Here is an 11,755-nt window from a genome sequence, read left to right on the forward strand (position 1 = left end):
TTCTGTATGAATAAATAAATCTTAAAAAATATATATATATATATACACCCTAATCTGAAATGTCCTCTCCCTACAGTGTTATCTGGCAAAATCCTCCTAGGTCTATAAAGTTCCACATCAACATCATCTCATAGCTATATAAAGTGTCCATCTTCTAGGAGAGTGTCTCCTCTTCCTCTGCACTCATATATACTTATAAATGTGGTGATTTGATCAGTTATCCCACTGTGATTAATTGCTTAAGCTCTTTGTCCTTACATTGACTATTAGCTGTGTAAAGGGAGAGGTCTTTTAATCAATTTTTTCAAGGTTATATATCATACACAATAGATGCCCTACAAAAGGTTGCAGAAAAAAAGCATGAATATGAGATTCTTGAAAAAAAGAGAAGCATCATTTTCTTTGTTTTCAATTGTAAAGCAAGAGGGTTGGGAACAGGTAACCTAAAATACTTTCAGCTCAAAGATTCCAGACTAAAGTTATAAAGCTGACCCTTGAATAAGCTGAAGTATTAGTTCACTGTAAGTAGTATTTCTATTAATTTTTTCTTGTATTTAAATATAATAAAAATCATTAAAGTTAGAAAGTACCTCTGAATGATAGGCTGCTTGCTGTAAAACTGGTTCCTGGTTTTGTTTAGCTGGAAAACAAAGAATTGCATTTGCAGGAAATTTTTTACTGGGCACCCTAGTCACTTGGCCTTCACTGGGAGGATCATCTTCCTAAATAAAATATAAAGACAATTAATACAACAGAAATTCAACCAAATAATTTTCTCAATTTATAGTTATTAAATTTAGCAGAAAGCATGAAAATGGCCACACTGGTACTGTCTCAGACTATTTATAGACTCTCAGTTAATTCTTATTCCCATTTGACTATACTAAAAACCTATTACATTCGCCTCAGATATAAACAACATCATAAAATAATATAGTTATATTTAAATTGGTGATTGCTATAAAACCATTTAACCTGTCCCATGTGACTTAGTTTCAATGATCCATAAATGTTTTATATAATGTCATCATTATATTATGCCAAACATTACATAATGTTTTTGGCTGACATGCTTCCTGCAGTTAACAAAGCAATGCCACAGTGTGGCAGTGGGAGCAAAGCACTGATGTGGTACTGCGATCTGGAGTGTAGGCAGGAATGAAAAGATGCAGTAATATGTTAAGGCATGTGCAGAGTACCTCTGCCTTTGTGCTGACCCACGTGGCGTGGCAGACCTCTCCTGACCCGCCCACTGCTCCCCTCAGCAATATACTTCATCGATCTGCCTGTTTTGCTCCCCACTCTGTCGCTGGTGAGTCCTCTCACCGCCCCTGGACCTCTGGCCTGTACCCCCAGTTCTGTATGCATAAATAAATAAATCTTTTTTAAAAATTTAAAAAGTTTTTCAAAAGAAAATATCTGTCATATCTATATATTGATATGTAATCTATAAAACATAAAACATATTTTTACAAGCCTTTTCTTTTTATTCCATAAGGTTATATCATGACTAGGAAGGGTAAGTATACTTACTATTTCAGGTTTTATTTTTTAGCGCAAAAAAAATAAGGGAAAAATAACAAATGTATATGAGAATTAATTCAAACAGCTTAAGTCTGACCTAAAATTTTATAAAAACAACATATCCACTGTAAATAGTGCAGCAATAATCATGGGGGTACAGGTGTCCTTTTGAATTGATGTTGTTGTGTCCTTTGGGTAGATACCTAGGAGTGGGATTGCTATGTCATATGGAAGCTCCATTTTTAGCAGTTTGAGAAACCTCCAGTTTTCCATAGTAGTCGTACTAGTTTGCATTCCCACCAGCAGTGTAGTAGAGTTCCTTTTTCTCCATATCCTTTTTCTCCACATCCTCACCAACATTTGTTGTTGCTAGTTGTTTTAAGATGTGTCACTCTCACTGGGGTGAGATGGTATTTCATTGTGGTTTAATTTGCATTTCCCTTCTTAGAAGTGATGTTGAACATTTTTTCATATGCCTGATGATTGTCTACATTTCCTCTTTGGACTAGTGTCTTTTTTTAGCTCTTATGCTCATTTTTTGATGGGGTTGTTCACTTTGTTTTGTTGAGTTTAATTAGCTTATTGTCTAGCTTTGTGATCAGTCCTTTGTCATTAGTATTGTGCACAAATATTTTCTCCGAATCAATGGGGGGGAGGGGTCTTTGCTTTGTGTAGTGTCTCTTGCTGTACAGAAGCTCTTTTACTTGATGTTTATTGCTGCATGATTTAAAATAGGGGAGATGTGGAATCAACCCAAATGCCCAAAAATAGGTGACTGGACTAAAAAGATGCGGTACATATACACAGTGGAATATTACTCATCAATCAAAAAAGATAAGCTCATGCCTTTTGTAGCAACATGGATGGAGCTGGAAGGGATCATGCTTAGTGGAATAAGCCAGAAAGAAAGAAAAAAATACCAAATGGTTTCACTCATAACAGGAGCATAAGTGGTCAGGGGAAAAAGAAAAAGAGAGAGACAGAAGCAAATGTAATAAAGTAAAAGTGAGAACAACAAACAACTATAAACCAGAGACTTGGTATGGGGGGTATAAAGGGGATGGGACAAAAACTGGAATGAGAAGAGGGCACTGGACTATGGTGATGGCACTCTGGTGAATTGGTGGTAGGAAACCCACTGGGACTACAACTAAGATGGAAAAATATACAAAATGAAGAATGATGTAAAATAAATAAATTTATAAAAAAATCCAGGTGACAATTCACATAAGCCAGACTTTCATTATCTAATTACGTTTTTGTGTTTCTTTCAAAGCTACCAGAAACACAGAAGTTAATAAAAAATTTTTCATTCTGAAAATTATGATAGTAAAATACATCATTGTGAAATGTGCAAGAAACTTTAATTCCTTCATGAATATTTTATTAAATTTTATTTCTGTAACTCAAATATTTTAGAGAAAACCCTGATCAGTGGCATTAAGTTCATCAAGACATTCTTCATGTCTGAATTCAACATTCAGTTAATCATTCTTACCATTTCTAGGGCATCATGCAGAGTGCTGGACAAGCTGTCATTTAAATTTGTCAGATATTGTCTTCCATCTCCTAAAACTAAAAATTGTAAAAATTTACAAAAAGGAAACAACATAAATTGAATAAATAATATGACTATAAATTCATTACATGTAGGCTTTATATTTATGGATGTGGCCAGTATTTTTATTGTATAAATTTTAATGTAATGTCCTACATTGTATTACAGGTCATGTCCTGTATTACATTACAGGTTTTTGGCTTACAAGCAACAAACCTGTAATGTAATACAGGACATTACCTGTAATACAATGTAGGACATTACATTAAAATTTATACAATAAAAACACTGGCCACATTCATAAACAATAATTCACAAGCTATTCAGTCTCCTTATTTTTTTAAAAAAAATGCATTTTATAACATAGATGAGTTCTGTTTCGCCAACCAGATTATCAAAAATTAAAAAGAATTATAAATATTAACTGACTAGTCTTTCTGAAGGGCATGTTTTAAAATGTATCAATATTTTTTATAACAGTTTATTTTTACATCATAAAATGTATCAATATTTTAAAGGTGCATACTTTGATTCAGCATTTCCATTTCTAGGCATGTATACTAAGAACATTATATAAAGTTCACAAAGATATAAAAAAGATAGTCATTGGCAATATATATACCACAGAAACATTGAAAATGATTAAGTGCCCACAGGTAGTCTAAGAGACTACACAGCACTAAAAAGTGAGGTAGCACTAAATGTATTGATATTGAAAGATAGCCATAATACACTATTAGATAAAGAAGTTCACATTTCAAAACAATGTTATGGTATGATCCAATATTAAAGGCATATATCCATATATGCATAGAAAACAAGAAAAGACTGAAGGGATATATCCCAAACTAGTAAGGGTAATATTACTTTTCCTCTGATGTTAAACCTTGAAAAGGAGGTAAAAACAATTCAAACAGGATAATGTGTAAATTATATAAGTATTACTTAGGAATTACCATAATCTAACTAGTGAAATTAATTGATACAAGATAACTTACTCTTGATAGCCAGTTTTTGACCATAATTTAGCAAAATCTCTCCTTCAGAGATGGGTCGATCTAAAGTTTCAGTTTCAGTGAAGCTCAAGGTACTCTCCATAATGGATGAATCAGAACTTGGCATCTGTGTGGGGGAAGGGGCTGTGGCACCAGCAGGGAGTGGAGTAAAGGGAACTGGCTTTGGAAGTACAGGCTGACTAGGGAGATCCCTGCTGTCAGGTTCTTCATCCTTCGCCACAGACATTACACTGAGAAGAAACAGACGTTATTTTGAACTTTCTGTGTTACTAAAGGTTTATATTCATTTTGATATAAAAAAAATTTTGAAGGTACTAATATCCTTTAGCAAATACTTCTATGTTCTGACCTACATAATTATTTTTCCAAAATGGTTTTCATGTTTTAATCATAAACCATTTTGAAAGTTCTACCATCTGTAACATGTAGCTATGGAGATGTGTAGCAATATATAAGTTATTGATCATAATAAGTTAAAATTCACACTGCGGAAAAGTCATTTTCAATTTTATTAACAATATACTAGATATCTTAATTTTAACCTTTTTCCCCAAAAATATTATTAAAAAACTGAAGGTAAATATGGGAAAGATTTTTTAAAATGTAAAATTTATGAAATTTCATTCTAAAATATTACTTAGTAGCTTGTGATTTAGAAAACTTCATTAATAATTTCTGATATTTTCAATGGGTCACATAAATCAACTAAGATATAGCACAAATAAAAAAGAATGACTATATTATTATTTACATAGCCCTTGGGTGAAGTTCTTCGTGAAGAGAGTTAGGATTCTCTTCTTCCAGTGGCAGGTCTCCATCACTCCATGGCTTGGGAAGCTCTGGGCTTGATTTCTTCAATTTGTCAATGGAAATCTCTGACAAAGTTGGAGTAATAGCTGCTGCAGGAGGAGGTGTAGTAGCAGGGGTAATTGTTGGAGTGTTAAAAAGTGTGATGGCAGGCATATCAACTCCTACAGATACTTTTTAAAGAAAAAAAAGATAAACATTAACAATGTCATCAGAAAGTAAGATACAGTATTTTAGTAACCTCTTAACATTTTGGAATTCAAATAATGGAACTATTATTAATGAGAAAATTCCCAAAATATAAAAAGTTAATTTTTAAAAAGTTAACCACTTTTTCACCCTCCTACCCTATACTTAACATAGTGTAAGTGTCTGTTAGATTATATGTTTTTAAAAGTGTCAACCAAATCCTTCATTTTATTGCAACAAAAAATTACCAAAGCCTAGTGGTAACAGGTATGTGTCTATAAATCTATAAAGCACCTTACAAAATAACCTAGAGCTTTAACAGTTGCTAAAACTAAAATTATAGAAATAAGATTTCTACCTTTTTCAGCAAGTATTTCTGCCACAGGAACAGCTATATCATGATCTGAATCACAGGGGGAAGAATCTGGAGTTTTCACCAATATATACTCCTTAGAAGGAGATGAAGGGGAGGGAGGAGGAGTTGGCTCTGGGGTAGCCACTGGGGTACACATTCTTTCCTAAAATGAATAAGGAAAACAAAATAAGCAGTACTTATACCTACCTAAATAAAGGTAATCTTGAGCAAAATTGAGCTCATTCAGAGATTACACCAAATTTAAACAGATGGGAAAATGGAAGCCAAAAATACCAATTCTTGAACTCCTGTTAATTTCAAGTCTGGCCCAGCAAAAGTCTCAAGCAATTGAAACAGCATTGCCTACAAAGTAGACTCCAAAGAAATAAGGCTCCCTCTGCCAATATAAAGGGGATGATTAAGCCACTAGAGGTAAAGATCAAGCCCACATACAGACTGTATAGCTCCGCCATGTAAAAGAAAACAAAACATTCTAACTAGCTGACAAGAAAACAAAGAGCAACTTTTCAGCAAAAAACAACATAGCCTGTATAAAGCTATGGAAGGATAGAAAAATTAAAAGCAGTGAGACAACATGGATATGGAAAGCCCTGGGGAAGAAAAAAACTAATTATTTTAACATTATTTTGTTAAACAGACAATCATTTAAATGGCTCAAAATTCAAAAGGTATTAAAGATAGTGAACATTAGTGTTCTTTCCTACCCATCTCTGACTTACATAGTCCCTCCCATTAAGTTACCAAATATAATCTGGATTTAAGTAATTTGATAGATGGATAGACAGATGGATAGATAGGTAGATATATATAGAGAGAGACAGACAGACAGACAGACATACAGACAGACAGACAAATAATCTATGGAATAAATTTCTACACGTGGGACTATTCCACTAAAGGGCTAACTGAATTTTAATTTTGAATGCATATTGTTAAATTTCCCTCCCTCTATAGGTTGCATTTCTTTATAATGCCATCAAAAAATATGAGAGCTCCATTTTCTCCAAAGTTTCCAAAGCACAAGGATCATCATACTTTGAGTTTTACCATTCTGATTAGTTAAAATGGAATTTTAGCTATTTTTTTTTCTTATTATCAGTGACAGTGACCATCTTTTATGTGTTCCCATGCCATTTGTATTTCTCTTTTGTGTGTAAGCTGAATGGAGAGTCCTTTGTCAAGTTTTCAAATATAACATTTTGTTTTGTTTTGTTTTCATTCTAAAAAGTCTTTAAACAGTGAGGTGTTTAGTTAGCCTTTATTCTGTGTTATGAGTTACAAGTTGATATATGCATTTTTAAATCCACGAAACATCAGAAATTCTATAGTATTGTATGATAATTACCATATTCTTAAGGTTGACTTGTAAATGAAAGAAATGTATTATATACATGTTTTCCTTGACTGCATAAACCTATAGCTTAAGAACACTGTTTTCAAATACGACACTACTAACTTAGTATGAGAGGATTTCATAGTGTTCTACTAGTACTGGTAAAGGGTACTCATGACAATAAACTATTTACTGGGTATTCATACTAAATTCTAGGCACTAGATTAAGATCTCCTGATGTGTATCATTAAATCTTCTATAACTAGCTAATATTCAATATCACTCAATTCTACCCAAATTAGAAGAATCAAAACTGGATTAATTCCATGAAAATTCCAATAAATCTTTTATGGCACCTAAAACAAATGTGGAAGATCAAAAAGCCAAGGAAAGTCATGATAATTCTGCACAAAGGAAACAAAATGGTAGTGACAAAAGATGCTTACATATTAAATATTCAGAAAACAGACTTTTGGTAATGGCATGGTCATTAGAATGCTAAGTATTTTATATCCATTATGCAGATGAGCTAAAGTAACATTTAAGAGCTCAAATTTACATATTCCCAACTCCAGAGTCCATGCTTCTTAGCAATTATACACAATGCCTATTTATATTGAATTTTCTACATTTTCTCACTCAACCACCTCCATGAAGTTATATGCTGTTATACAACTGGAAAACAAATCAAAGTTAATAGACACAGAGAAAACCATCACCTTGACAATGCCTGCACTACAAGCATTACCTGAACTAATAAAGCACAGAAAGCAACTATATACCAAGTCTCTGAATATGAACCATATCACAATTACATTATATCAAGTTCCCCAAAATTTAAGTATGCAATTTTATGTTTATACCTTAAATGACTTAGCTTAAATATTTCATCAATGTAATTATTTCTTCTTGATCTATAGAAGCAGAAGTGACTATGAAGTTTTAAAGAGCTGACAATATAGAATATATATCAATTATCAACATAATAATATATTGCTATAATAGATTAGAAACTAACATATTCAGGGTGATTAAACAATAACAAAAGTTGAAAAGAAAACTGCCTGAAATATATTTTCTTTTAAAGATTAAAAATATCAGTTTAATGATTGAAGACTCTGGGTGCTTTATTTTGGTAGTGGGAGAGCTACACTGACCATGAAAGGAGAAATCCTATACAATGGGAGGAGAAATCCCATACTGGCGAAAAATTAGCAAGAATGTAAAAGAATGAACTTCATTAAAATATTAAGAGTAGGGCCCTCCCTGGTGGTGCAGTGGGTTAAAGCACAGCACAGAGAATCTAAAGCCACTTCTGAATGAGTTCAATTCACTCCTGCCCGGGAGGTGACCACATGGCTGGCAGACCTCTCCTGGCCCACCCGCTGCTCCTCTCAGCAGTGAACTTTGTCCATCTTCCTGTTCTGCTCTCCACTCTGTCTCTGGTGAAGCCTCTCACCGCCCTGCACCTCTGGCCTGTACCCCAGTTCTGTATGCACAAATAAATAAATCTTTTTAAAAATAATAATAATAATAATAATAGGAGTAACTGTATATAAGTATATATGTATATACATATATATATTATATGTGTACATATATACTATGTGTGTATGTATGTATATACATATACATCTATATATGTATATATATCAGTTTACATAGTAACCAAAAGTAGTGGGTAACCGTAGGTTAGATCGTGAATTAAAAAAAAAAAGCTATAAGAATATTTTTAGAAGCCCTCCCCGTGGCACAAGGTTTAAAGAAAGAGCTTATCAAGCTACTGCCAGCCACTGCAGTCTAAGTTCAACCCCAGCCAGGGAGGTGAACCGCATGGCACAGTGTGGCAGAGCTCTCCTGTCTCACCCGCTGCTTTTTTCAGCAGTGTATTTCAATACATACATTCTGTACTTCACTCTGTCTCTGGTGAATCCTCTCATCTCACACACACACACCTCTCTGTCCTACACCCCAGCTCTTGTATGCATAAATTATCTTTTTTAAAAAAAGAATATTTTTAGAACAATTGTAGAAATTCAAATATAGACACTATATTATATAATTTTAGATTTCCAGTATTCATTTTAGGAGTATGATAATACATTTTGGCTAGGTAAAAAAGTATCTTGTTCTTAGAGATAATTCTGATTAGAGGTAAAGTATCATGCTACCTAGCTTTCATATTACTTCATACATACACACACATAGGTAAAGGGTACAGAGATGTTCATTATATCATACTTCCAATTCTTTTTAAATAAATTTAAAGGTTTTTAAAATAAAATGGGGGGGGTACTACTTTAATTATAACAACAAGAAATCAATTCCACCACAAATATAAAATGCAATTTAAAATCTGCCCATTTTAATATACTTTAAAAAGATGTATCAAAAATTCTCCAGTATTCCAAGTCACGAAAGAAGAGTCATGCCTACCGGCCAGTGTACTTTACTTGCTGAAACAACCCCAGGAACACTTGTACTAACAGGATCTTGCTTCTGTGTTTCTCCATCACCCAGCATGACAGCAATAGTCTCAGCCAGAGCTTCATTCACAAAATGGGTGATCATGTCTGAATTAACAGGAACCCCAGCATCAACAAAAAGCTGGAGGGCACCATAGCTTGTTCCTTCCACTAAAAAATGAAAGAATTTCAGAGTAAGTGTGTGTTTAACATACATGCCACCTAAATCTTAATACTTACAATTTAGAAGATGCAAATATATGTGTGTGTCAGGGCTTGGAAGGAGTGAATAAAAATGAAAATACAAGCTTACTATGAAAATGAAAAAAGTGATAACTTACATAATGAACCACCTCACTAAACAAAACCAAAAATTAGAGGAAAAGGTGCAGATGAAAATTTCCTTGTATGGCTTCATCCCTATCACTATTGAATTTAGTGAAAAAAAGGATTTGCAGCCACATAGCACTCTCATCTGAAAATAATCTACATGTCCAAGAATAGAGCAACAAAAAACTTTGTGATAGATGTAAATGAAACATGAGGATACAATGACTGGGGGTTCGGTGTGTTAGAGAAAAGGCAGCTCTTCATAAAGAGCTATGAAGGCAAAACTTCTTTTTTTTTTTCAGACACACCCATTACTAATAGTATAGGTTAAGCCACCAACTATTACATTGGTTTAGGTATTTGTTATTAAAAGCTATAGGAATAATTTATTAAGTGGGCTGAACTGTTCACTTATATGAATGTATATAAAAATCAGTAAAAATTCCTTTATAGACTTTATTTAAGTGGCAGCATTTCTTTTTTTTTAATATATGTAATATGTTTATTTTTACATCATTTTGTACATTTTTTTTTCATCTCAATTGTAATCCCCGTGGGTTTCCCATCACCGAGTCACCCATGTGCCATCACCATACTCCAGTGCACTTCCCTCCTCCCCCACCCTCATTTTTTATCCTATTTCCCCACTTCACCCCCACAAAATGTCTCTGGTATATGGCTGTTCATTATTCTTATTATTTTCTTGTCTGGTCCATTATACTCCTGCTATGAGCGAAATCATCAGGTATTTTTCTTTTTCTTTCTGGCTTATCTCACTAAGCATGATCTTTTCCAGCTCCATCCAAGTTGCTGCAAAAGATATGTGTTTCTTTTTTTGGTTGCTGAGTAATAGTCCACTGTGTATATGTACCACATCTTTTTAATCCAGTCATCTACCTTTGGGCATTTGGGCTGCTTCCATGTTTTTCCAATTGTAAATAAAGCAGCAATAAACATGGGGTGCAGGTATCTTTTTGAAATTTCTAAAGTTCTATATGGCAAATATGTGAACAATGGTCTACAGGAACTTAACAGAGATGTGACCGCTCCAAAGAAAATTCTGTAAGTAGTACAACTATGGCAGCGATATCCAGAATCCCCTAAAAATTGAGTATAGGTATCTTCGGCTCACCTGCTGAGGGACAAGTAATTTACCCGAGAGTTACCATAGTGAACACTACCACAATCTCAAATTTATATTTGACAGGATATGCTGATTGATACAGCTTTTGTTTTCATATTCATTTACTTAGCATGGCAAAAAAAATCAGAACATCTCTGTGATAAAATACAAAAGCCCTAACCAGACACAAGTAAAGCAAAGCAAATACAAAGCAAATACACATGCTGAACAGAAGGGGTAACTTTGGGTGCTTGATTTAGAAACTATATTCCTTGTCTTTTCTGTATTGTTTACTAATTGTAATAAAGTTCCTTCCCATTAAAGAAAAATAAAGCAAAAAGAACAGGATCTAGATTAAAGAATCTACAGTAATTTATAGTCTAGTGAGTAAGACACCTTGTAAAATAACCATGTAATCTGAAAGCTACTACAATAAAAATATAAGCAAAGTGAACTAGAGAAATATAAACAAAGGGAAATAGAGAAATTTGGGGTTGCGGAAGAACAGAAAATGGTACATGTCTGAATGCTTGTCTGAAGTAAGGGAGTGAGGAAGAACAAACTTTCCCTCCAGAAAACTGAGAAGTGACATTAGAAATAAGGGTGTATCTCTTATAAGCTGAGGACTACTTTATCTCTAGAATATAAAATTACAAAAACCTGGAGGTTTTGTTTTTAAATAACAGAAAGACTAGAAGATTCCAGCTCACTTACCAATGTCAGAAGTCAATGGTTCACTTGTCTCGCTGACTGAAACACTGGCATTAGCTACAGCCTGTTGCTGGATTGGAAAGAGCCCAGAGATAATTCTTGACATTATTTCTTGTTCTACCCTGAAGGAACAAAGATAAGAATTCCAAATTTTGATTGACTAACATAAGGTGTTAGAGAGTTCATTAAATCAAACTAAAGTATTTTAGGTTAGTCTAATGAAATTTTATTAGTCCTAAATTCAAAATAAGGTTTAGGTCAAAATGTTGGGTTCCCTCATCTGAGTGTAATGTATAAAACTACACAAAATCAGAACTAGCCAA

At 33.6% G+C, this 11,755-nt stretch overlaps 1 protein-coding gene across 7 annotated transcripts in view; it reads right to left on the reverse strand.

Annotated features, from left to right (window-relative positions):
• KIAA0586 (KIAA0586 ortholog) overlaps positions 1-11,755 on the reverse strand; it is a 96,845-nt gene that overhangs the window by 48,450 nt on the left and 36,640 nt on the right. For all 7 annotated transcript variants that reach the window (XR_001145417.1, XM_012724664.1, XM_012724666.1 and 4 more), the window contains exons 21-27: positions 11,436-11,554; positions 9,240-9,439; positions 5,453-5,612; positions 4,850-5,078; positions 4,081-4,328; positions 3,023-3,099; positions 591-722 (exon numbers count right to left, since the gene is read on the reverse strand). Coding sequence is in view for 6 of the 7 variants with exons in the window: in XM_012724664.1 (XP_012580118.1) it covers positions 591-722; positions 3,023-3,099; positions 4,081-4,328; positions 4,850-5,078; positions 5,453-5,612; positions 9,240-9,439; positions 11,436-11,554 (1,165 nt within the window). In the remaining variant the exon portion in view is untranslated. The remainder of the gene's footprint in view (positions 1-590; positions 723-3,022; positions 3,100-4,080; positions 4,329-4,849; positions 5,079-5,452; positions 5,613-9,239; positions 9,440-11,435; positions 11,555-11,755) is intronic.

This window comes from Condylura cristata, unplaced genomic scaffold (genome assembly GCF_000260355.1).
Source record: "Condylura cristata isolate star-nosed mole 26May11 unplaced genomic scaffold, ConCri1.0 scaffold00013, whole genome shotgun sequence".
In the NCBI taxonomy this organism is placed as follows: Eukaryota; Metazoa; Chordata; class Mammalia; order Eulipotyphla; family Talpidae; genus Condylura; species Condylura cristata.